At 41.9% G+C, this 26,827-nt stretch overlaps 1 protein-coding gene and 1 long non-coding RNA gene across 4 annotated transcripts in view; one reads left to right on the plus strand and one right to left on the minus strand.

The window, feature by feature from the left end:
- The window catches only part of LOC106150229, a 54,719-nt gene extending 47,117 nt beyond the window's left edge, over positions 1-7,602 (plus strand). The window contains exon 3 of the long non-coding RNA XR_001236922.1: positions 7,355-7,602. This is a non-coding gene — a long non-coding RNA (uncharacterized LOC106150229). The remainder of the gene's footprint in view (positions 1-7,354) is intronic.
- A 6,060-nt stretch (positions 7,603-13,662) lies between these two features.
- Positions 13,663-26,827, minus strand: part of Slamf1 (signaling lymphocytic activation molecule family member 1) — a 47,174-nt gene continuing 34,009 nt past the window's right edge. For all 3 annotated transcript variants that reach the window (XM_013522535.1, XM_013522533.1, XM_005400212.2), the window contains exons 4-7: positions 25,669-25,779; positions 23,070-23,143; positions 16,632-16,724; positions 13,663-14,725 (exon numbers count right to left, since the gene is read on the minus strand). In XM_013522535.1, the coding sequence (XP_013377989.1) occupies positions 14,675-14,725; positions 16,632-16,724; positions 23,070-23,143; positions 25,669-25,779 (329 nt within the window). In that variant the 3' untranslated portion in view covers positions 13,663-14,674. The remainder of the gene's footprint in view (positions 14,726-16,631; positions 16,725-23,069; positions 23,144-25,668; positions 25,780-26,827) is intronic.

Here is a 26,827-nt window from a genome sequence, read left to right on the forward strand (position 1 = left end):
TCCCATTATAGTAAAGCCTTCAGAAGACTATGGGGTGGTACAAGACTTCTGCCTCATTAACAAGGCTGTAAACCAAGTCTACCTTCTGATGGCAGATCCATTTATAATTCTCTCCAAATTCCAGGACACACAAATTCTTCTCAATCTTAGACCTCAAAGATGCTTTTTTTCTATTCCCTTCCATGCAGATTCCCAGTTCCTATTTGAGAAAATACAATTTCAAGGGAAAAACAACAGTATACTTGGAAAGTTCTCCCACAGGGCTTTAGAGATAGCTTTTTGCTTGGGCACTGGAAACAGCCCAAATGCCCATCAATAGATAAAGAGGTTGTTTGTTTGTTTGTTTTTACTACAATAGAGCCATAAAGAAGGATAAACTTGAGGCATTTCTAGCTACATGGATACACCTTGAGACCATACCCTTAAGTGAAATAAACCTAACATGCAGGTATAAATATTGCATTGCTTCTCTGGTGTGAGAAACTGAAAATGTAAATAAGGACCAGAATGTATAGTAGATATTATGAAATAGAAAGAAAATATTCAAATGGGAAGAGGAACTAGGGAAGAGTGAGGAGGAATGGAATGATGGGAAAAGAAAAAAAAGAAAAGAAGAAAAAAATAAAAACAAAGCTTTGTAAATAAGGAGGGAAGAGGGGCTGAAGGGAGGGTAGGAGAATGGGAAAAGAAGACGAACTAAGTATATCATGTATGCGTACAAATTCCCTATGATGAATGTGATCATAATGTATATTTAAAATGTACCAATAAAATTAATTAATTATTTAAAAAAGGTTTGTTTTAATGTTTAAAAAAAAGAATGCATATTCAAGCAAACCAGTCTGACTGATCATTATCTAGGCTTGGTTCTGCAAGGTTCTGCAGGCTTTAGAGTCATTATCTTCTGAGGACAAAATTTAGTTTCAGTTATGAAAGGGTTTCCCTGTTTAGGCAGGCAGTTCTATCATGGGATGATCTGCCTATAAGTCTTGCTCTTCCTAGTCTTAAAAATATCTTAATCTCTCCTTGGTATCTTCAGTCTTGAGGAGGGATGGGGGAGCTTAGATAAATTTAGGGCTAATCAACATGTATTTTTAGTTTTCTGATGGATACTTCTTAGGTAATTAACATGTCCATGTGTGGTTAAGCAGAATGCTGACCCAAAGTGTAAGGTGGTGTTAGGTAAAAAGGTAGATATTAGCAGGTCTGGAGACAGGTGGCTGGGGACTAATTGAAAAGCAAGGAAGATACGATGTTTTATTTTCTTTTGCTTTCTTAATGCTTAGCTATAGGTAAAATCCATGTAAAAGTGTAGCTTCAAACTTTAGCTCCAGAGAATGCAGCATCCTCCAAGTGGGCTGATGAGGTCCAAGGTCTGTACAAAGTCCAGACCATGGGTGAGTGTTTAGAAAAACCTCAGAGTCTCAAAATAAACTAAAAGGAAGACACCCACCTAAGGATCCAACAAGGTTCTAGTAGGTCAACACAGCCATTTTCCTTGTAAAAGAACCATGACCTTACAGGAAAGAAAGGATACTCCATGAGAGACCCTATTAATCATGTAAATGTGGGGCTGGGGATTTAGCTCAGCGGCAAAGCGCCTGCCTGGCAAGCACAAGGTCATGAGTTCGGTTCCCGGTACCGGAGAAAAACCAAAAAAAAAAAAAAAAAAATCATGTAAACGTAGCCTGAGAACTCATTCATTGCGACTGCCATCTTGGCACTGCCTACCCTCATACCTGAAGGTGCATTCTCTGTCTCTCTCTCTGTCTCTGTCTCCGTCTCTGTCTGTCTGTCAAATCTATCACTTTCAATTAAACTTCACCTATATTCTATACAATGACCTATGTGCCTCGTCTGAAATGTTTCATCAAAGACACAAAAATTCTCTGTGTGCTACTGGTTTCTCTTGGTGTTAAGAGCTGGTGATGTTAGGACCACCATCTTCCCAGTAACAATAGCAAAGGAAACAGACACAAAATGCAAGCAGAGATGTCAAGTTTTTTCCCCCTGTGTTTAGTTACTCATTGGCTATCTGTAGATCCAATTGAAGCAAAAAGCAAAAGCAGTCTCTACATACCTCTTACAATATCATCATGTTGGAGGTTAGGATTTTTTTTTTTGAGACAGAGTCTCACTATGTAGTTTAAGCCAGTCCTGAGCTCACTAGGTAGCCCAGACTGTCTTCACCCTGTGGTGATTCTCCTGCCTCAGCCTTCAGAGCACTGTGACTATAGGCATGCACTACCACACCTGGCTTGGAGGCTTGGATTTCAACATGAATTTTGGGAGAGACAGAAATATTCAGGCCATAGGTTCTGTCATTTCACTTTTTGCCTGAGAGATTATTTCTGATCTCATCTCTTCTATGGTCTTATGGAGTTGTTTCTTTACTTCCATTGCAATCATTTCAGCTATTTCAGGCATGTGTTTACCAAGTTCTCCTATGTCAATGTCTCTTAGACTTGTTCTGATTGGGGTGGAGTTCTGGGATTGTGTTTCAGTCTTTTGTTTTGACATGTTTGCTACTGGATGCAGAAAGCTCAGTTTCCCTCTTCAGTAGCTGCTCAGCCAAGACCACTAGTGTCCCTATTTTTCCTGTTGTTCAGGTTTGCCCCTGGGTGACCTCTGAGTAGCGCCACTTAGTCTCGGGTTTTCCAGCAGTTTTTGATTTGTATCTAGTTATCCCCGTTCTCAGACACCGGCCGACCTCTGATCCAGCGTCCCCTTGCAGTTCAGGGCATGTGCACGACCTGACTCGGGTTGCACTGGTGTGACAATGCCGGTCCCGTGGACCTATGTCCCCAGGCAATTTAAGGTACAGGCATAAGTCAGACATAAACTGCAGGGTCTACAGTTTGTGAACCACCTGAGTCTATGTCTCCAGTCAGTTCAGGACACATACAGGAACCAGATGCAGCCCCTATGGGTATCAGTCACAGACTTCCCCAGCGTTTGACTCGCTAGGGGGTCTGGGCAAAGGCAAAGCAACAGACTCCAACTGCGGGTCCGGCAGCTCCTGGAGTACTCGCTCACTCGGGGCAGGGTCCACGGGGGCTGGGAGAGTCTACATGCCCCGCCCCAAGCCAGAGAGGTCCCTGGGGTTTCTGAGTGAGGACCTCCTCTCTGCCGCGCGTACAGGGAGGCCAGAGACTCAGTCTGTAAAGGCAGGGTCCTGGTTCGCGCGCTCTGCCCTCAGGGAGCAGATGGGAAATACCTGGCTCTCTCCGCGTGTTTCAGCTGGGAACCGTGGCAGTGTGGGCGAGCACAGAATCGAGCCGAGGGGTCCAGATTCTCCCGGAACACTGGCTCTCTCAGCGCAGTTCGCGCAGGGCTGAGAGTCTGCTTGCCCCGCTCCCAGCCAGAGAAGTCCCTGGGGCTTCTGAGTGAGGACCTCCTCTCTGCCGCGGGTGAGGGAGGGCAGAGACTCAGTCTGCAACGTCGATGGGGTCCTGGTTCACAAGCTCTGCCCTCAGGGAGTAGATGGGAAATACCTGGCTCTCTCTGCGTGCTTCAGCTGGAAACTGTGGCCGTGTAGGCCAAGCACAGACTCGTACCCACAGGTCCAGCAGCTCCTGGAGCACTTGCTCTCAGGCCATAGTGTTCTGACTTCTAAATATTTATATAAAACATGCAGATATTTACCCCAAGTACTTTCAGATTCTACATTAGTGACTCTATTAGAAATATCTTGCATACACAAATATTTTTATGACACATTTGCCAAATAAGTGCATCTAGGCTGGGCATGGTGAGATATGCCTGTAATTCCAGCACTCTGGGAGGTTGAGGCAAGAGGACTGCAAGTCTGAGCCACTTCGGACAACCTATATTCTGAGGCTGTCTAGAAAAAAAAAAAGACAAGAATGTACCCCTGTGTGAAGGCCATTGGTTCAGTCCTTAGAGTCACAAAACAAAAGTTGTAGCTAAGTATTATTCTTTCATTTATTTTGTCAAATTTTAGTACTACAAATTTGCAAGTCGTTAATTTTAATGAAGTCTGGGGCAGAGTAAAATGTGTCCAATGAAATATAAGAATTTGACTTGGAGACTCTTTGCACAAGTCAGTATACGCAAGGCACAGGTCTTCCACTAAGAGGAATGTAAACAGTTTCTGGTGGGTCATGCTCCTGCTACAACACCTTTTTAGAGGCCACACAAATTACAAAAATGTCTTATTTTTAAAGCTATCAGAGATCTGTGGAAGCAGTGGAATACCATGGTCTAAAATTCCAGAGGGGGGTGGGAAATTCCAGAGGGCTAGAACCTTTTTGAGATGAGCTAACAATTACCAGGTAACCCCCACCCCTTTTCCTGGCAATAGGGAAGGGACTGTCTAATTCCAGACATAAGATGAATATTGAGCTTAATTCAAACGGGGAAAGGAAGGCTAATGAAGGGAAGGCTAAGGAATATATTATTGACTTGCAAGTCTAGAGAGAAAATTGGAAACCTGTAGTGGCTTCTAACACATGCAGATTTTTCTCAACAGGACTTTTGGTAGGGCCCACGAGTGCATACAAGGCTGGAGAGCTAGAGACATGAACCATCAAAAGACAAAACTACAACAGATTTAGTGCAAAGATGTAAACTGGCTTTATTTGTGCTTCTAGATTTGAGCACCCTTTGTCTCATAAAATAGAATAAGTGTTTCAGTGATTGGAGCAAAAGAGGCTGGTTTTATAGACAGGAAAGAGCTGAAGAAAGCAGAAACAAAGAACAAAGAGAAGATTTGTTTTCAGCTTTGATTTCAAAATTAATTGTCTTGTGAGTCAGGGGCAGGGTGGCAGAACAATACAAAGATAACTGATGGGTGAGCATAGGGTTACATAGGTAATGTTTTTGGTAAGAATGAAAGCCAAGGGAACTTCATTATTGTAGCAATTGAAACTAGCCTATTAAAGAAATTTGGCTATTATCTCTTTCTCTTGATTTCTCAGGTGATAATTTAGTTTCCATTTGATGATATGGAACTTTAATATAAAGAACTCCACATTTTACTGTTAGTTTGGTCTGTTGGGGTCTAGTGTTTTGGAGCTCAGTCTCAAAGGACGGCCTCCTCTCTTTTTACCTAAGCAGAGAAATCTCAGGCAAAAGTGCTGTGGAAACCTACCATGGTGGTCTCAAGACAGTCGGAGGTTGCTATGGGGGGAAAACAGGTGTCCACGGTTAACCTGCCACTCATTAGAGTCCCCTGACACTCAGGGATTTAAATGCTGCTTTTGGTTTCTTTTTTTTTTTTTTAAAGTGACTTCACTAGGGCCTAAAAGCAAACAAAGCTTGGCCTTCATTTTGTATCTGTCTCTTTTATTACCTTAAAATTGTGGGCCAGATCTTTGCTCCGTTCTACTTACAGGCATGCTTACCATTTAGGGACTATCTAAACACTAGCAATGTAAGGTTGGCTACACTTAAATGTGTATAGCCTATCTCATCCGTCCTCAAGACTGAGGACAGTAAGATAGGAGATTTATGGTGACATTCAACTGTAAAGAGGCATAGAGAAGTCTTTAGTCATTGATTGACAGGGACATTCAGCTACCAATGGGTTCCCTGAACCTATGGCCAGTTTGGATTCTAGCTGAGCCTCCAGAAAACTGAAACTGTGCTAAGCAGAAACACTTATCTTATGGATACTGGGTGGCCCCCTCAAGTGATAGCTACTCCAGGGCAAAGCCAGAATGGAGACAATGATCAAACAGACGCTAGCTCACCGTGGCAGAGGTGTAAGCGCTGACCTGGTTCCCTTGTTAAGGGGTCAGTCTGATCAGCTCCACCAGAGCCATGCCTCCTTTAGTGCCTCAAACTGAAGTCCCTCTCCCATTCTGTCTTACTTCTAATTCTGCCGAATAAATCAGCCTGGACCTCTCACTGACACGTTCTGAAATACTTTTCTGTGACGATACATCAAAAACTTCTCTGGGCCAACTTGAGTTCCCCCCAAGAGGAATTTAGGGTGATTTCCTTGAGCCTCATCTAAGGACAATTTCTCCCTTCATTCATTTGCCAGACTGAAGCTGTGTGGCTGGGATGGTGAATCTTTTAGAGCTTTCAATGATAACACACAGCTGGCTGTGGCATCCGTACCAGAGGTTCACCACCACTGCTGTGTGGGATTCAAAGTTGAAGAGCAGGGCTGGGAAATTCTGAAAGAACGAGCTAGACCTGCCATTGTCTTTCAGATCTGAGGAGTTAGACACCTGAAAATATCTTAATTGAAGACCCGGGGGGCCACACCCCAGGAACCCAGCAAGGCAGAGGTTGGTTAAATCTTATCTGACTGAAATTCAGCCAACCACACCAAATCCTTAATCACATAGAAGCAATCAGCCTCTGATTGCTTCTACCAGGCTACAGAGCTGTACCTTCTACAATGCTTCTACCTTCTACAATGCTATCTACCAGACAGCCTCTGCCTGGTAGACAATAACATAATTTGAAGCCTCTTTAGTTGTTATGTACACAATGCTTAGCATTAAATTGAAGATTACCATACAGACAGCCATGACTGAAAATCAAGAGGGAAAAAGAGGGCTAGTGTAGTAGAGTACTTACTCAGCATACACGAGGCCCTGGGTTCAATTCCCAACATGAGGGGAAAAAAAGAAAAGAAAAGAAAAAAGGACAAAGACATAGAAAGACACATTAAAAAACACATCTACAAATATTATATTAGAATACAAGGATTTTTAAGTAACTATCATTAATATTTTGAAGAAAATAGTAAAAAAGACCTGGGCACGGTGGTACATGCTTGTAATCCTAGCTACTGGGGAAGTTGAGATTTGATTACTCCTTTTTTCCCACTGACTTCAACTTCATTTAGGCTGAGTTCTTCTTTCCAAGACTAATGTACTCATGATTCTTTCTCCCCAAGGTTGGAGGTGAAGAGCTGCTGCGCTATTATTGCAACTAATCGAGGGATCCCAGACAGGTCTTTAGTGGGTGATATGCAGAGTTCTGCTTTTCCACCTCTGCATAGCACAACAAAACGGACTTTCAAATCTTCCCTTGACCTTCTTTTGTCCTTTCTCTGAAGCATTTGCAGACTCCCGCTCAGTCTGATTCACACATAAATATCTGGGGAAATATGATAAAGACAAAGGGGAAATTTGTTTATGGTAAAGAAACTGGGGGTAAAAAGAATGTTTGGAATAGGAACGATGGAACAAATATCTTAAATGTTCAGAGAATTTTAAGATGAGAGGAAGGATTCGATTTCATTTGACTCAGCTCCAAAGGGAAGAACACTAAAGTTGAGGTGAGAGATTGCAGAAGATACAGAATAGTAAAAAAAAAAAAAAAAAAGTATACACACTTCAGGAAAAAAGAAACTATGATTTTTTTTCAACAGATGGAGTTACCCTTGTATGGAGGACCCTAGAGGATGCTATATATTGCAGAAAACCCACTACAGTGCTGGCCTTAAAGAAGAAATTGAAAATGCATGTGCAGCAATCTCGATGGACCAAGGTTACCCCTGCTGTAGTTTGCCATCCTAGTAAAGGTCTGAAAGCTGATGACCGCTGCTTTGAGCACCTCTTGTAATTGTAGAGCCAAAAGTAATTTATGTTAATCTCATGATGTCTCAATAAATTTAGTATTAAGATACTTATACAAGTTTTCCTTTTCTTGAAGTGTCTGTGTACATTTTTTTTTTTGCAGACTGTATACACTGTATTTCCATCCCTGGGTTCTGGCTCATTTCTCCCATTGCCCTGGGTACTTCCTAGGTGACCAGAATAATGTTGGGTTGCTTTAACCCTCAGAATCAGGCCTCAGAGACAAAGTCTTCTGCCTTCTTTTCACCTGCTCCTTTTTCTTTCCAAGGCAGGATATAGAAACTAGCGTATTTATTTCCTAAACTAGGTCATAAAAACTGAAAATACACTCTAATCTTCATGTATCTTGAAGCTGGTGGCTGTAAAGAAATTGACTCACCTACCTTATCCAGTGGTGGACCATAGGAAGCCCATTTCAGAGGGGCCCTGCTCCATACCCAAGAGGAAGGAGCACTGCGCAGAGAGGCCAAGAAGAATCTGAATAGACAGGCTTGTTGGTTTCTCCCTTCAGTGCATCAGCAGCAGAACCTGCTCCTTTTGCCCAATCACATTTCTGCATGATTGGCAAGCTACAAGTGTCCTGTGCAGTACCCAAAGGGCATAGTTCAGAGAGCAACAGTACAGCCGAACATGTGGAGGTTCCTGGAAGGTCAGGTACCCAGAGAAAGCACGGAAGCTCTGCACCTCTTCCTCCATACCTCAACCTACCTATCTCTTCATCTGTGTTCTTTGTGTAATAACCTGTGCTTGTGGTACACGTGTTTTCCTGGGTTCTGTGAGCTGCTCAAGCAAAGTAATCAAACCCAAGGGAGGGGTTGTGGGAACTAGGGTTTATAACCAGTTGGTTGGAAGCACAGGTAGAACAACCTGTGGCCTTGGATTGGCATCTAAAGTGTGTGTGCTGGGGGCTGGAGGAACAGTCTTAAGGACGCCCTCAATCTGTGGGATCCGATGCCATGTCAGAATTGAACTGTGTCAGAGAACACCTGGCTGGTGTCCATTGTAGAATTGCTTGCTTGCTTGCGGGAAAGAATCCACACACAGTTTGAAGTCACGGAAGTGATCTGTGTTGTGCATGTTCAGTAGGAGAAACAGTGTGAGTTTGAGTCTGTTGTTTTTACTAACTCCAGGGGTGAGTGGTGGAGGGCTGTGACTAGGAGATGGATCTTTGCCCCACTTGGGGAACTTTTCACGAACCAGAAATGTTAATGGGCTGGAGGAGTGAGTGTCTCCTCGCTACTAGAGGCAGCGAACCATGGGCTACAATGTCAGGGTCGTGGTAGAGAAGATCCAGGCAGGGACCACATGCCTTGCAGCTCTCTTCGGAGCCTAACTGTTCAGTCCTGTGAGCAGAAATATTTAGGATCCCTAAGATCTCTGGAGGCCAAAAAAATGGCAAGAAATTTGGAAAAGCACCATCTTTCATTAACTTAATCTTTACTGAATTTTACATCTCTTCCCTCACTGCTTCATTTTTGAAGGCATCTCACACAATCCCTGGCCTTGTACAATCTTTTATCAAATACGGTGGCCCCTCCCACTTTCTCCTCGCCTTTGACACCCTCTGATATGGGTGACTGTTTCTCCTCCTTGTATGGCATGGTGCCAAACAATTTTATTTGCATCCTTGGCTGTGTTTTAGAAGCTTCTGTCTTTTCTTTGGTGGTGTAGCATTACACCTTCAAAATGTTACTACAGTGAAAATAGTGCTCAGATCTTGACTGTTTCTCCTTCTCCTTCTCCTCCTTCTCCTTCTCCTTCTCTTTCTCCTCCTTCTCCTCCTCCTCCTCTTCCTCTTCTTCCTCCTCTTCTTCCTCTTCCTCCTCTTCCTCCTTCTTCTTCTTCCTCCTCCTCCTCCTCTTCCTCCACTTCCTCCTCCCCCTCTTTCTTCTTCTCCTTCTTTTTCTTCTTCTCTGGTTCTTTGAAACATCCATTTTGTATTTCAGGCTGGCCTTGAGCTTGCAGTGATCTTCCTGCCTCAGCCTCCCAAGTGCTGGGATCACAGGCCTGCACCACCATGCCTGGCCTCTCCATTTTTGTTCTGAGCCATAGTGTCTTTGACTACTTCATGGAAATTTTCTACTTCATTTTCATTGTCATTTCTAACTTTTTACCTAAAATAAACTTATATTTCTCACTCATGAAGTTTGAGGGGGGTGTACCTCCTGTGTCCTTAGTGAAGACGCCTGACTTTCTCTGTCCTTGAGGTGCATAACCTAGCCACTGTTCAGGGGTAATTATTATTAGCATCTCCTTTTATTTTTCAGTGAGTCCCAGTAGATCATGTAGTCCAGTTATATTCAGCATAATGAGATTTTGGCCAACTATTGGTTACATACCTGGGCTGCAATATTATACAGAAACTGAAAAATTCCTATCACCTATTGAGGTTTTAACCATCACATTTAGTAGCCTAACACATTACTCATGTGTTTGTACTAATGCTGGTACAAACAAACCTACGGTGCTGCTAGTTGTATAAAAGTGTATACAATTATGTGCAGTATGTAATACTTGATAATCAATGACTATGTTGCTGGCTATATACTTGTACTATACTTTTTGTCTCTCTTTTTATTTATTTATTTATTTTTTGGGTGTATATATGGTACTAGGGATTAAACTCAGAACCTTTGGATTGAGCTCATTCCCAGCCCCTTATTCTATTTTATTTTTTAAATTTCAAGACATAGTCTTCCTAGGTCACTAAGTTGCCCAGGCTGGGCTCAAACTTGTGTGATTTTCCTGCCTCAGCCTTCCAGAGTGTTGGAATTACAGGCATGTGCCATAATGCTGGGAATTACCATTGTTTAAGAGTGTATGCCTTCTACTTACTAAGAAACAGTTACTGTAAATCAGTCTCTGTGTTTTGCTGACAGCAGCCTCACATGTTGTGTTTACTGTGTCTCTTGATTACATCATTTTCTCTTGGGATTGACTCAATCTCCCATTGTTTCATTCATCATGGCCCTAGAAACAACAGGCTAGTCATCTATCATCTATGTCTGTCTATCACCTCTCTTCAAATAGCCTGTGTGTACCATTAGAGGCGGATAAATACCTAATATGATGGTTGCCCTGTGTGAATTGCTTAATGAGGCATTTCTCAGAGTGTATCCTCCTTGTTAAGCCACACATGACTGTATTTTGACTATCTGTGTTCTTTGTGGCTCTTACCGGGTGACAAGCTCTAACACTTAGTAGGAATTTGCTAACTATCTGGTGAATGAGTGAAGCTCTCGGTAGAACTAGGAGCCTTCTATGAAGCAGTGACTGGTGACCAGAGCTGTCATCAAGCCACACCGGGCTTCCTTATCTCTGAGCAGAGAGACCACTCTGTCTCCAGCCTTTAAGTGTGAGCTGATGGGAATCTAGCCTTGGCTTCAGCAGGCCCAGAGTAAGTTCGCATCCTTTGCTAGGAACCCGCGATGGGGACGCAGAGTGGACTGTATTGCCACACCACCCTCTTGTGGCTGTTATGGGGAACTCATCTTGGGCACCGAGTTTTTTAAAAAGCCATTCAGATAATTCCAGTATTTAGCGAATCTTGAGAATACTGGTAGGCTGAGGGGCCACATGATCATTTTCAATACATGACTTTTGATAGATCTATTTTTTGGTATATAGAACTATATGTTTCTATTCAAAGCTGATTAGAGCACCGGCATACTTCTGGACAGTGGTTCATAACTGGGGAACATTCGCCCACCAGGGAGCATTTGGCAATATTTGGAGACGTTTTTAATTTCAATGTGGGGGCTCGAAAATAGGTTTCTATACATGTCAGGCAAGTGCCCTGCCACTGAGCTACACTGTCAGTCCCTGGAGACGCTTTGCTTGTCATGATCAAGGGCTGGGGCTGTGACATCTAGTGAATAGAGGTCAAGGATGTTGCTTCCCATCCCCCAATGCAGAGAACAGCCCATCATGACAAAAAACTATCCAGCCCCAAATGTCAGTGGCATCACAGTTGAGAAACCCAGCTCTAGATTTCTCCACATGGGGAATTTGGGGAAGTTCAGTGCAGGGGATTACTCCGGCAATGACAGAAATCAAACAAACCCAGTTCTCTGCTCTGTGAAGGGAGCGGTTCCTGAGTTTCCGTGAAGGGGGCCCTGAGCTAGTCCTTCCCCTCCACCGGCCTCCTCACTCCCCAGGCAGGGGAAGGACTATCTTACAGCTCATCCAATCCATGTGGTCATCTTCGGTGCTCATACCTGAGGCTGTGGATACCCAGGCCATGAAACATGCCCAGCTTGGCATATACCATGGTATAAATCCTCTAGGAAGCACAGGAGTGTAATTTCCTTGGTAGACTGGTAACATTTATTCTTTTCTTCCTTTTTTGGGGGGTGGCTAGAATTGAACTCAGGACCTTGCACTTGCCAGGCAGGTGCCATGCTGCTGAGCTATACCCCTGGCCCCATTTCTAGAGTAGAAACATAAACTTCAGAAGGAGATTAAGCTCCCAGTGGCTTCCCTGCCACTGTGCCAACCCAGTTTGTTTCCTGCCAACACACGTGTCTTGCAACTATCAGGTGCCACCTGTGTGACTCCTAAGGAAACCCGGGCCTCCTTCCAGCAGTGTATTTTGCAACGCCGATTCCTTCAAACTGAGATGGGTCTGTCGCTCATGACTTCTCCATAGAGTTGATATGCTTGGTCAAAAGAAAACATTACAGGAGACAGACGAGGAAACCTGACTCCAGCTCTCAGCATTGTTCTTTCAGCCGGAGGTGAAGGCTAGCTCTGGCTCCCCAGGGTGCCATGTGGGAAGATGCCAGTGGCAAGGGCACTGCTGGGAGGGGCTCTCTCCTTCCCCCAACAACCCGGGGCCCTGGACTGGCAGAGTGTAACGTCAAGTATTGTAGGATGAGCGGTGTAAAAGATCCCCTCTGAAACATAGCCTCTCTCTCCAGTCAGGTCTGGAACCTAGGGAGTCAGGAAATGTGGAAGGACAGCCTCTCCTTTTCCTTTGTTTCTGCCTTTTCATCAGGTGTAAGTTAGCCACAAGAAAAACCCAAGTGTTGGAAGCTATGCCTCTAGAACAGAATAGACAGCTGCCGGGTATGCTAGCTTATAACTTTAATTTTAGTTCTCTGGAAGGCTGAGGCAGGAGGATCAAGGGTTTGAGGCCACCCTGGGCAATTTAGCAAGACTCTGTCTTGAAATTTTAAAAGGCTGGCGATGTAGTTCAGTGCAAGGGCCTTAGGTTCAGTCCCCAGTACCGAAAAAAGTATATATACATATATATATAATAATTTATATGATGAGCCTAAGGTTATACAAGGATGATATAGTGGGATATTATTCTTATTTTTAATTAGTTTTTGCCTGTCCAGCATCTGAGCATTGCTTCTTCTAATTCCTTAATTCATAAAAGGGGGAGCCCACCAGCCAATATGAGAGCAAAAATGCCACATATCCACTTTTTGGCCTTCCTAGGAGGTAGGACATGGGTGGCGACACAGCGGCAGTGACACAGAATTTCCAAGTCCAGTAGCAGCAGTGAGGCAGCAGTAGAGTCCAGGCCTAGCACTGTGAACAGTGCCATGAACTTGTGGGGCCCATGATCCTCATCCCGGGGCTGAGTTTGCAATTAGTGGTCCTACTGGCAATCCATTCTTTCTTTTTCCTGTTCACTTGCAAACCATAATTATGCAGAATCTCCTAGCACTTATTTGAGCCAATTGATATCTTTTCAATAGATTCCTTGTCTACATTAGAAAAAAATCCAATGTCAGTTTCTATTGATTGCAACTAAGAACTATTTCAGAATTTGGTACCAGAATATGAGATCCTTGGAGCAACAGCACCTAAAATGTGAATTGATCCAATAGTGGAGGTAAGAGATAAAGACATACAGCCTCAGAAGTCTGAGCCGGGGCTCTGGGGCTCCTTGTTATACAATGGTATGGTAGTTACTTATTTCTTAAAGTATTTACCAAAGTTAGGCAAGAATTAGTAAGAGAAAGAAGAGCTAAAAATTGAAAGACTACCTATCTAAAAGCAGAATTTAGGAAGAAAATGGGACTGTATTACAAACGTTCTTTTGGTCTCTATCCTGTAGTCTAAGTAACTGAAGCATACAATCATTTGAAACTGTTGGATCAAAATAATTTAATTATCTGCTTGAAGATAAATTTAATATAAGGAGAGATATTCAGGGAGTAGGAGGTACTTTGCATAGACTGACTTGAGATTCCACATAAAGCCTGAGATGTAAAATGGGCTCAAAGTCGGGTGGAAAGTGTCTACCTCTAGGCTCACCACTCAGAGTAAACAGAGAACTAAGATTTAAAAGTCATCCTGGGAAGTGAAAAATCTCCCGAGGGACAAGTACCTCTGAGAATCCCAAGTTACTGTGTAACAGCATAACCCAACACTGGCCACTTTCCTTTATAATTGAATGCTATTTCTGTAGAACTGTACCTTAAAATCTTAGATGGTTTCCATCCTATTGCGCAAAGCTCAGAGACCTTAAAAAAATCATTCTTTAAGTTTACCATTTTTTACTTACTTCCTGCAAATAAAATATTCATTCTTTTATAGAATTATCCCTGAGTGTTTTACATATATAAAATAAAAACTTCACCCTTCATTCACTCTTCATTCAAAGACAGAGAGAGAAGCTGAGGCACAAAGCCTCAGTCAGGTCTGCAGGTTGTGAGGATCAGGTCTCAGACTAAAGTATAGACAGCCAAAATGTAAACTGCTCCAGACTTTGTGGCTGGTGGTCAGCCATCTGCGAGAGATGTTAGATGTTCTGGTTCCCATCTTTGACTTGTGTTGTCCATACTAGCAAAGAGCGAGCTGTCCGGAAGTCTGCTCTCACATCCTCCATTTCGTCTTCTACATCACAAAGATGAACAGCTGTATCAAGGAGCTCTCTGTTCTGTGCCCATGCCAGCTTCAGAGCAGGCTAAACACTTGGGAACCACCCTTGCCATGTCCGTTTCCCAGCGTGCATGGTGATACATCAACGGAGAGCTGATCCAACAAAGGGTTCAGATGTGCGGAGTATCTGTCTGAGAAGACCTGGGGCCTGTGGCCACATTCAGTGTTCAGTTTGTTTTTGCATGTTCAGAAAGTCCCTTCACTGGGTTTGGGTGTCAGCTCTCTGGAAGCGTCACACTGGCATAGACTGTGATGGGATTGGGTTCCTGTGGACAAAGCAGAAGTCATGAGCAAAGAGATGGGGCACCAGCTGTACAGGCTGTGCATAGAATCAGCACTGCTTAGGAAAAGGAGAGCTCTGTGATTATGTAGTATGACAACTTGCTGAGGGTCTGTCACAGACAGGGTATTGCCACAGTGAGGGGCCCAGACTGCTCCTTGCCCTCAAACAGAGCTGCAGCTCCCTTCCAGCATTAGCGTGGATTTCAGGAGCCCAGACACACAAGTGCAGTGCTCTGAAGACCTGCGCTCAGTACCTGCTACCTCTGTATCTCTGTTCCCTCCCCTCCTCTCCCCTTCCCTCCCCTCCCCTTCCCTCCACTCCCCTCCTCTTCTCTTCCCTTCCTTTCCCTTCTCTTGTAAGAACAACTATTTACAGGTAAGAAACCAAGAATTAAATTTTTGAGCTTTAGAAAGGGCTAGAAACACCCAAGGAAAGAGGAGAGAAGTGGGACCAGCAGGAGAGAGGGAGGGAAGGGAGAAGAGAATGATGGGCCTCGACCTCCCATAGCCTGAGGAGAGTCAGAGAATGAAAGAGAAGGGAATAGGCAATTCAGAAGGTTTTGCTGTACATACAGTTTTCCTTCCCCAAAGGAACTTTATTTTTAAAAATCTATGTTTTTAAAAAGTCTTTCAAGTCAGATTTCTATTTTTATTTCCATCTTGGATAGGATAATGTACTGAGCATAGATGTCAAGATGAAGGTCTAAGCCCAACATGGTGGTGCATGCCTATAATCCTAGCACTGAAGGAGGCTGAGACAGGAGGATTGCAAGTTTGAGTTCTGCCTAGGCAATTTATCTTGCCTCAGAAAAGGGAGAGCATGTAGCTCATTGGTGGAGCACCCCTGGAAAAGGAGGGGGCATCTATTTGAAACAGAACACTGGCTCAGGCATATCTGGGTATACATGCAGGAGGAGCCTTGAAGAAGGGCAAATGTAGGCATTTTGTAGCCCTTCTTCTTTGTAATCCCGGCTGTCTCCTAGAATTCCACGTTTAACAGAGTCCAACTGGAGCCAAAACTCAAGCCCAGAATTTGTTTGTGTTCATTTAGTGCAGGAAAGATTCCTGTCAGAAATAAACACAGCCGTCTACAGCCATACCACCCTGAATGCGCCCGATCTTGTCTGATCTCGGAAGCTAAGCAGGGTCGGCCCTGGTTAGTACTTGGATGGGAGAAATAAACACAGCCTAGGCCGACCTTGCAGTGGGTCAGAAGAGGCAAGCCTCATTCTCGGGGGCAGATCGTGTTCTTATCTAGCTTACCACCTCCGCTGAGCTCCTCTGTGTATTCTGACAGAATGCAGCTATCAATGTCTAGGCATGAGCATCTTGTATGATTATAGAACAGTGTTTGAAATTATTTTTTATTCACACCTAATAATGGTACCTAGGAATGGGCTACAGGGGGATATTTCAACACAGGGCATGAGCATCTTTACAAAGCTCTCTGGGAATTCTGTTTTGCAGGTGGAGTTAAGAACCCCTGCATTCAAACTGCAGCCCCCTCACTTAAGCGTACACCAGAATCACCTGGCTTCTGTTCTGATTTAACAGAGTCCTGGATGGGAGGCCCAGGGACTCTTTGTTTTTAATCAGTGCCAGCTGATTCTAACATAGTCTTTGGATAACCAGAGAAACACCAGGCAGTAGGGAGTAGACACAGCTCATTCCATGTGAGCAGGATGTGGGACTCCAAGGAAGCCCAAAAAGCAAGGCCACAATTATTCCTAACTGCCTATTTGCTGTGGGCTAACTTTCCAATCCAGAACTCAACAATCTGTTTCATTTCAACTCTACCAAGAAGAAAAAAAACTCCCTTGTCCTCTGCTCCTCCACCTACTCCCTCTTTAAACTGTTCCCCCTCCACAGTGAGGGGCACAGATGCCTCACCGGGGCAGACTCTGGAGCAGGCTCTGTGGCAGCCACGTAAATGGTGGTACAGGGGTCCTGAGTTGGCTGGGGGTCAGGTTCCTTCTGAAGAGGCTGCAAGAGAAGTAAAGAAAGCAGATTAGCTGAGCAGTCGTACTCGTACAATTTTCCCCGCGGAGAAAGACAGATTCAAGATGTTCAAGTGTAAGAGCTCCTTGGAGTTATTTGGTCCAACCCTTCTTCCCTAGTGGGACTTGTCCCCTAACTTCCCCAGAACTCGGTTCTCCAGACTTTGCTTGGACGCCACAAGTGACACTGCCAAACTCACAACCTCCAAAGACAGCCGCATTCATTGTTAGCACTTCGCAGGTGTTTTAGAGATCTGCCTTGCAGTGAACTGGTGTGGCTCTTACAGGGTCCATGGGAAGGGGCCAAGGTCTTAGGAGAACTTCGTCAGGCTCACTCATGCCACCTGGCACAGCAGCATTTGTTGAATCCCATGCTACTGTCCCTGCTGCCCCTCAGCCTGACAAATGTCCCCCCATTGACCTCACAACCACTCTATGTGTCAAACATCATCATTACTTACATTTGACAATGAAGAACCTCACGCTCAAAAGTTTAAGTACTTTCTTAGTGTACATATGCATGAAGTGTCAAGGCCAAGAGGGCCACCAGGGGCTTTTAACTTAAAGCATATGCCCTTTCTATGATCAGCCTTCTCTGGTTATCTTATTTTATATCCTTCACCTAAATTTCTCAGGTATTTAAAGCCTAATTCATGCATCATGGCAACTGAATGCTATATTTAAAACACTGGTATATCTGTCTATTATTTCCCCAAACAGTTGTAAGTTCCTTAAGAAATAACCTATGCAGTTGGGCATAATTCCAGCTATTTGGGAGGCTGAGACAGGTAGAATGCAAGCTGGTGGGTAGCCTAGGCAACTTAGTGACATCCTGTCTCAAAACAAATATAAATAAGTCAACTTTGAAAAGTCTGGGGATGTAGCTTAGCACTCCCTAGGTTCAACTCAGTACTGAGGAGCGGGCAGAAGAAAAAAAAAAGAAACAGTCTATGTTTCTTTATATTCTCCCACAAAAGAGTGCTGGGCACAAAAAGCACCTTCAATTGATACTTGCTGATATTGCTGTGAGTGAATTAAAGTCTATAATATTAAGACAAGCTAGTGGAGGGGTAAATTGAGATACTATCCCCATGAGATGAGAATGGCATAACTTATGATAAAGACATCCTCACCCAACACACTTTGGGGACAGTGGTCTGACTTAGTACTGCTGCTGTTTTCTCCAAATATATGAAACCACAGTACATGTGTTTAATGGGAGTGCATCTTCTCATCAAATAAAAAATTAAAGAACTGGAAAAATTTACTGGACACATTCTTCCTTTTCATATATTTGATGGATCGCCATATAGAAGAGAAAATTGTCAGTAGAGCCTTTCTGGTGCGAGCCAGGATTACAATTGGGGGAAGTATTTTTTTCAACAGAGTGAGGATCTTTCTAACAGTAAAATATGCTCATGTGTGAGATGAATTGCCTTGGGAAAGAGTGTGTTCCTCATTCCTGGAAATGCTTGGGCCTGGGATACCCCAGGGCTTCTCACACTGTTTCTGTATATATGAATTACTGTGGGATCTTCTTCCAGTTAGAAGGCTGATTCTTTTCTGAATAATTATGTATATTATTTTAGTCTTTATAATGATATAATATAGGCACTACAAATAGCAAAGGAAATTTTAAGGATATGGCTAAGTCTATGTACATACTGATATCTAAAACAGTAGTGACTATGTCTTATATGTTTAAAATATATATGAAATCAAGGTAGTGATCAAAAATAGCACATAAACCAGGAGGTAAATCACAGTGGAGTTAAAATTTATAGTGCAATATAAATAGTCTAAATAATAAATGCCAGTGAGTCAGGAATGCATTTTGTCATTTTGAGAGTAGCAGCTCACAAAACAGAAAAACATAATTACTAATGTAATGGAGGAGAAAATGGAATAATAAAAATACAGTTTAAAAAAATCCTCCACTAAGGCAAGTCCAGTCTCAGAGACCACCATCAGTAATTCTGCCAAATAGTTAAGAACAATAAATCAATCTTATGCAAATATTTCTAGAATATCACAAGAAGAAAAAAGTACCATGTAGTGAGCTGAGTTGTGGCCCGCAAAAGATATATCTGCCCAGAGTCTCCGAACATGACTTTTTTGGGATAAAAGGTTTTGTGGATGTAATTAAAGTAAGAATTTCAGAATGAAGTCATCCTAGGTTAGGATGTGTCCTAGATGCAGTGATGAATGTCTGTCTAAGAGGTGGAGAAGGAGAAGACACAGAGACACAGAGGAGGAAAGTCCCGTGAAGATAAAGGAGGAGATTACAGTACCACAGCAGCAGAGCAAAAGATACCAAAAATTGCCTGAAGCTACCAGATGACAAAAAGTGAAAAGATCTCTCTCTAAGAATGTGCCTAAAGGGTATCTCCTGCAACTTGTCACCTTGATTTGGATTTCTGGCCTCCAGAACTGTTAGAGGATAAATTCTGTTGTTACGAGCCACGTGTTTATAATGATTTGTTATGACAGCCTTGGGAAGCTAACATACATTTTAATTTTGTGAGGTTAATGTAAGGCAAACTGCACAAAGGCATTATAAAAAGGAGAGCTGTAGGTCAATTCCACTTGGAATAGTAAGTAGAAAAAAACTAACAGAATTAGGAAGCAAGCTCCAGCAATGTATTTCAAGGATCAGCCTAAAATTCTATTTCAGGAGTGCAGAGTGGGCTTGACTTTTACAAATCAGCATAGTTCAGTAGAGTAGCTGATAGGTGAGAAATAACAACCATAAGGTTATCTCAACAGATGCAGAATTCAGCATTGATAGAATTCAACATCAGTTCATGATAAAATGTAATCCAGTAATAGAAATCCTTTTTTTTTTCTGTGCTGGAATTGAACCCAGGGCCTCATACATGCTAGCAGGGGCTCTACCACTGAAGTACACCCAGCCTCCAACAATATTCCTAATGTAGTTGATAAAAAAGGCAATTACAAAAAACCTTTGACAAAAATCATACTTGATAGTGAGAAACTGAGACCTTTCCTTTCAGGTTTGGAACTTTACAAGGATGTCACTGTTACCTCTTCCATTTACCATGGTGTGGGACATCTTAGCCAGTAAAATTAGGGCAACAGAAAACAAGAATTCTGTGATTTATAAATGAAGAATTGAAACTATTGGTTTTTATGGGTGATAGCATTGTGCACAGAGAAAATCCCAGTCATCTATAGATAAATGACTAAGCTTACAAATATGTTTAGCAATGTTGCAGATACAAGTCAAATATACAAAAATTAATTGTATTTTTATATGTCAATAACAAAGACTGAGAAACTAAAGTTTGAAAAAGGTAACATTGATGATAGTATTCCAAAATATCAAATGCCAAGTAATAAATTATAAGAGATGTAAAGTCCTATTATTCAGGAAACATCATTTAGAGAAATCAAAGATGATTTAAAGGAAGGAAGGAAAATGTTAACTTTTGGAATTTAAAGACTCAATTCAATAAAGATGTATATTTTCCTTGAATTTATCTATACAGCCCTAATTAAAATTCTAACAGTATTTGGCAAGGGAGGTTCTATAAGCTGATTTTAAAAGATATATGAAAATGCAGAGGACTGGACAGTCAAAAACTCTTGAAGAAAAAGAATAAGTGGGAAAACTCATTTCATCAGACATCAAAATTTATAGTAAACTTATAAGTAAGACAGTATGACATTAGGGGCTGGGGATTTAGCTCAGTGGCAAAAGCGCCTGCCTGGCAAGCGCAAGGTCGTGAGTTCGGTTCCCGGTACCGGAGAAAAACCCAAAAAAAAAAAAAAAAAAAAAAGACAGTATGACATTGGTGAATGTATAAACAAATGTCTAAGGAGCAGAATAAAGACCATCCAAACAGAATACACATATGTGGACCTAGAGTTCTGATAAAGATGCTGCTGCAGTTAAGAACAAACTCTTCAGTAGTGGTCAATAGATTATCCACATAGGAAAAAAATAAAACCTCACCCCGCTAAACCAAACTCCCCAAACAATTTTCAGGTAATAGATATAAATATGAAAGATATGCCCTAAAGCTTTTAGAAGGTAATAAAAGAATATTTTCATAAACTGGGAAAAGAGAAACATTTCTCAGATGGAAAAAGCTCACAAAAAGTGCTACCTATAAAAGAAAAGATCATTAAGTTGTTCTACACAAAAATTAAGAACTTTTATCTATAGATATCTATTTGAAAACTTTAAAAACTTGCAAAGTCAAGCCACAGATGCCACAGATGCAGCAGATCATATCCAAAATACGAACTCATCTATCATCATCTGTCTAGATATTCAACGAGCTCATACCCAAAATACATAAAAAGCTTACATGAATCCTTTTTTAAAAAAGCCTAAACTCAAAGGTAAACTGGCAAACGATTTAATAGGCACTTTAAGAAAGATGATTTTAATATGGTCAATAAATATATAAAAGTTGCTTAACTTCCTTAATGATTTGAGAAATGTAAAATAAAGCCATAATAAGACACATCCAACAATAAAATTTAAAAAACTGATAATACCAAGTTTTGGCTAGTATGGGTAGCAATTGAACTTCATTTATAGAAATGGAGATTGATACACCCACTTTGAAGAACAATTTGGTCTTATGCATTCAATTTGAGCATACGCATACTCTGTCATTCAACAATTCTCCTGCTAGGTATAAGCCCAACAAAAATGTGTGCAAATCCATCGGAAGACATGCATATGAATGCTTATAGTTGTAATTTCATGATGGCCTCAAGCTGAAAATAATCCAAATGCCCACTGATAATCAATGGGGGTTAAAAAAAACCCTCTGGTGTATGTACACATTGATATTCTATGAAGCAATAAAAATAAATGTGTTCATATCTATTCTAAAGACATGTATGAATCTTGTGAAATTGAGAAAGAAACTAGTCACTTTTATACAATAAAATAAAGCTAAGCTATATTTCTAGAAGGAAAATTTGATATCTTTGGGGAGAACGATGGGAATAGTGATGGGGGGGGGTCTCCTGGGGTTGCTGGCAATGTTCCATTCCTTAATCTGGGTGGTGGTTCTATGACATCAAAGACTCAGTAGTGATTCAGTACTGAAAGATGTCATTTCTTTGTAAATATGGGTAGACTCAATGCAATGGGATAAATTTTTCTTTGTTTAGCTCTTGAGAAGCTGATTTTTAAATACCTATGAAAATTTAAAAGGATAAGAATAGCCAAAAACTTTTGAAGAAAAACAAGATGGGAAGACTTGCTTTACCATGATGGGCACCTAAAGATAATTCACTCAGTGGATGCTGATGCATTGTGTGTGTGTGTGTGTTTTTTCATGTAGTAGTAAAAAAGAGGAATGCTAATGCTAGCAGCAAGGCAGGGAAGACACTCTGGTAAAGGTGAGCCTCATCTAAATGTATAATGCAAGAGGTGAAGGGGATTTCTTTTTGTTTAAATGGAAGTTTATTCTAACAAGGGACCACAAGTTGTACAATAAACCCTCCAGAGCATAGAAGAGAACAGAAATAAGAGCTTTCCCTAGTACTTCATTTCCTAATCTTCAGAAGTGAATGGATTGGCATGTGATGAAATTTTCCAAAATACTAATCAAATCTATCTTTATTTTCATATTATTTAACCCAAAATCTGCCCCTGCTACTCCAAATGGCCAGATTATGGCTACCTAGAATTAACTTCAGGTCTGGAAAACTACATCTCCATATCCAGCCACAATCCTTTTAGCATCCTCTCTCTTATTTCCAGCACACTCAACTCCAGCATGTCTGCAGTTTTTCATCATTCTCTGTAGTCCAGTGGCCACTCTACCGCTGTTTTCCTTTCTTCCAGCTCCTGGCTATGGATCATCTTCCACCTCAACCACACTCTAACCAGAATTCTCAAGGTCCTTCTTTCTTGTCACTTTTGCACTGTGCAAATGCCTGAGCTCTGATCCGGGTTACACAACACACAGTGGCTTTTCCAAGCCTTCCCCTCCTCCTTAAACCTGCACCATTTTCTCCTCTGGGAGAGTTTTGTAACATGGAACAGTATAATCCTAGAATGCCAGAGGTGGAAAGAGTCATGTGTCATAGATTTACAGCTTCCTCATATTTTCCCCATGAAGAAGCAGATGACCAGAAAATTACCAAGTGTTTCTTGTTCTGTCAAATAATATGATACTGGTTTAGTGACCTTTAGTAACACTCTTGTTCTTGGCTTCTGATTCCTTAATCTTATGTGCTCTCGAACCCATTGGAACCATGAATGTCAGAGGTGCAAGGCGAATAGGTCAGGAATCCTAAGGAAAGCAAGAGAGGCCTTTCCCGAGCAAAATATAGAACTTACACCTGATTTCTGGACTTGGGCATAGATAGTAAGGCTTTTTTCTTCCATCGCTGGCTGAAAACGTTTTGCTTTACCTAGGGAAAAGAAACCATAGCGGTTATCTCCCTCTGTGTGGGTCTGTTTGGTCTTATCCCCCACTGCATACCAACCTTCCCCCAACAGAGTTAGTTACTTGACTTCTGTTTCCCTGCCTGTGAAATACAATTTGAAATATCTGATTCCCAGGGATATTGTAATAATTAAATGAGTTATTGTTTGCAATGTGTAAATAACAGTGCCCAGGACATAGTATGTGTCGGGTGTTAGTCTCATTGATGTGTTAAATTATTTTAATCTCTATTGTTTTATGTGCATATCCAGTCTCCTAATAGGATTCCAGATTCTAAGTTTTTTGAGAGCAGGACTGATTATTTATATCTGTCTTGCATTCTCCAGCTGGTAGCATGCCACTTCACTCACAGCTTTCTTACTGCCCTATTTCTGGAGGACTTGGTGTGAATGTGTATGGGGTGGGGGTGATGGTATAGGAGGGATGATCCACCTGGGGCTGTGTGGAAAATAAAACTGCAATGTCATTCTATGGCTCTCCAGCTGGAAATTTTGCTCAAGGTCTTGGGCCTCTGTTAAGTAATAAATTGCCAAACATTTCAAGTTTTAGGCAATTTTAAAGTTTCCTTTTTAAATTATAAGACTAACTCATTCTCATTGCAAAAATTAAAATTGTAAAAAGATCTTAGGGTCTAATGAAAGGTTGTGGCCTTAGAATAAGGACATCTTCATTCTGTCATTAGCTATGTGACACTGCACAAATCAAGTCAAATCCATAACACACATGCACTCTCTCTCTCTCTCAATTTTTAGACAGGGTCTTGCTATGTATTCGAAGGTAGTCTTGACTCACTATATAGCCCCATCTGGCCTTGAATTCACTGTGATCCTCTTGCCTCAGCCACCCGAGTACTGAGATTATAGGTGTGCGCCACCATGCTTGGCCATGAGTTTCTTTTCTTACCACAGCTGACTAATGTTTTTGCAGCTCTTATCTGAAGCATAGAGTTGTCCTGTCACCATAACTTTAAGTACTTTAAACTTACTTTAAGTACTATTTCTAGATCCTCCCAGTGCAGCAATTTAAACATCACTGGTTTAACTCACCTACATCATCAGATTTGTCTATGTATGCAAGTACATATGTATGCATGTATGCATGCATGTGTCATCTATGGAAGTCATCATGTTCAGTGTTTCTGTGTATTGACTTTCCAGGCCCCACAACAATGCTACAAAGTAGCTGAGACTAAAGGCATGTGCCACCATGCCAGCCCAAAGCCCGTGTTATTAACCAGTAAGTATTCATCCTCAGATCCAGTTGCCAGAGTCCATTTGAAGATATTCAGAGGGAGGCTGGCTTCTGGAGATGATACCGTTAGAAGTTGCCAACAGATCTCTTAAGCAATGTTTTGTGAAGAGTATAGCAACTCAATGTAGATTTCACCATAGGTTTGAGGTGTGTGCCCCTGTCTTACAAAGAATAAATGGTGACGAGAATGAGGCTGGGTTTGTGTGATGGGGGAGGAGGTAAGGAACTGTGGTGGAGTACGGAGCACTGCTAGCCTCAAGATCAACTGTGTACTTAGCAGAAAGAGTATAGGTTAGAATCTCAGCACCTTTGCTATCCAGGCTAATGTGGGTGAACTAAACTCCGTTGTATCATCTCTGGTATCTCATTGTTTTCTTATAATAGAAGCCAAATGTGGTTGCCCCGCCCCCATACCCTTAGGGTAGAGACAGCCTTTCTCTCTGAATCACTCAGCCTTTCCCTATCTCTTCCTCTGTGAGCTCTTAGATGGAGGAAATGAGACAAAAGGCAGCTTGCTGTGATCTACATTTTCTTATGTAAGCAAAGCTAACATCACAGTGCTGAAGTAAGGTCTTTTCTAATATGTGGGTAACACTGATCTACTTGAAAATGAGATCAGCCATCAGTCTGGTGATAGGAATATTAAGTTCTTCCCTCAACGTGGGAAAGCCAGGCAGAGCATCTGCCCTAGTTTTGGGGAAGGAGATTTTGACTCCTGTGTGGGTTAGTTATAGTGTGGCCAAGGGGACCACATTGGCCTATGATAGTGAACCAGGGAAATTTGGAGGAAACGTCAGGACATATGCTGAGTACTTAAATCACAGGAGAATAACTGAACTTTACTGCTTTCAGTCTATTGTGGGAGACTCTGAGTTGGAGATCCAAGAATTCTCTGAATTCTCCTCCCTAGTGAGTACTGCTAAGCCTCTTGCCAGGATCCCTTCAGCATCCTGTACGTTTCTTTCCTGCAGTGCTGAACAGAAACTATCCGCATAATGTCTCCCATAGTAGATGTGTTTGGCTCACATCTCTGTTTCTCCCCACACCCTGATACAGCAGATGAAGACACATTGCATTAGATCTAATTGAGCAAGGTGCCAGAATATGCTTATTGAGTACTTTCCAAAGATGACCCCCGCAGAAACTTACAGTGGTGAGAACAAGTCTGTGCTTGTGGGGAAAGGTCCTCTGCTTACCACAGAAAGTCTAGTAAGAATCTCCTTATTGTCAGCCACCTACCTCTTCTTCTCCACAGTAGTATTACCACTTCGAGAATTAAGGTGAGAATTAAGATGACACCCACGAGGCCCCCTAAGAGCAGCCCAGAATACAATCCCCATTGTCTTCGTTCTGAAAAAAAAAAAAAAAAAATCAAAGGGTGATCTCAGAAGTGCTGTGAGTTTTAAAACATCCTACACAGCAGTGGGAAGACTGAGTCTTGTGTTCTGTTCTACATCCTCTCCCCAGGGAGACAATCATCCACATGGGTTTGGGGGTAGATTTGAGAACACCAAAGAGTCCTACACCTGTTCTCTTATCCTTAGCTTCACTCACTGAACTTGGCTTTCATATTCCAAGATTTATAAGATTTTTCTATGCATAGGCTTTATTTTCACTTCTACTACCACATCTTCTACATCAATGTCTCTGCCCTAATTTCTTTGTTTAAATTTCTAATGTTTCCTGAATTCATTTCTGGTAAAACACACATAAAGCTTCACGTGCTCTTGCCATTGTTCCACACAATTCTCATGGGACTGTAAGAGGAAGAAATCTGCTGTTCTTTTTTTTTAAAAAAAAAATCCCCCTGCCATTCTCATGAGACACTAGGAGGAAGAAATTGGCTTTTCTTTTTGTAAAAATAAACACAATGATGTTATTATGGTCCTTCCATGCAAATAACTATGTTGAACTCCCTGAACCGAAAGAAAAGCATGTAGTTTTTCCTCTCCATCATTGCCATGTTTAAAATTAGCTAGGCTCACCCAGGCTTAAAATCAGAAAGCCAGATTTTTTGGATTTTTCTCCTGTTTCCACTTCGCCAAATTCTTTTGAACCAGGAGCATCATTTTGGAAAAGAGGGACTAATATCTCTTGCCCCAGGAAATCAGATATACAGTTCAATAAGATAATAATAGGCAATTATTGAATGCTTGCAATAAGCCAGATGTTTGTGTTAGTGCACCTTGGGTACTGATGTATTTAATCCTCACAATAATCCTGTGAGGTAGATGTGTTGATTACTCGTTGGCAACAGACAGGTTAAAACACTCAGCAGCAGAACTCCTCAGTTGAAGCCAGTGTGCCCAGCTCCTACTGAGACAAAATAGTAAACTCATCAAACCTACACACGACAAAACCAAATCTTTGATGTAAGACCCATTCATCCCTCCCTATG

The sequence above is a fragment of the Chinchilla lanigera genome, unplaced genomic scaffold (assembly GCF_000276665.1).
Source record: "Chinchilla lanigera isolate Chin_1 unplaced genomic scaffold, ChiLan1.0 scaffold00067, whole genome shotgun sequence".
In the NCBI taxonomy this organism is placed as follows: domain Eukaryota; kingdom Metazoa; phylum Chordata; class Mammalia; order Rodentia; family Chinchillidae; genus Chinchilla; species Chinchilla lanigera.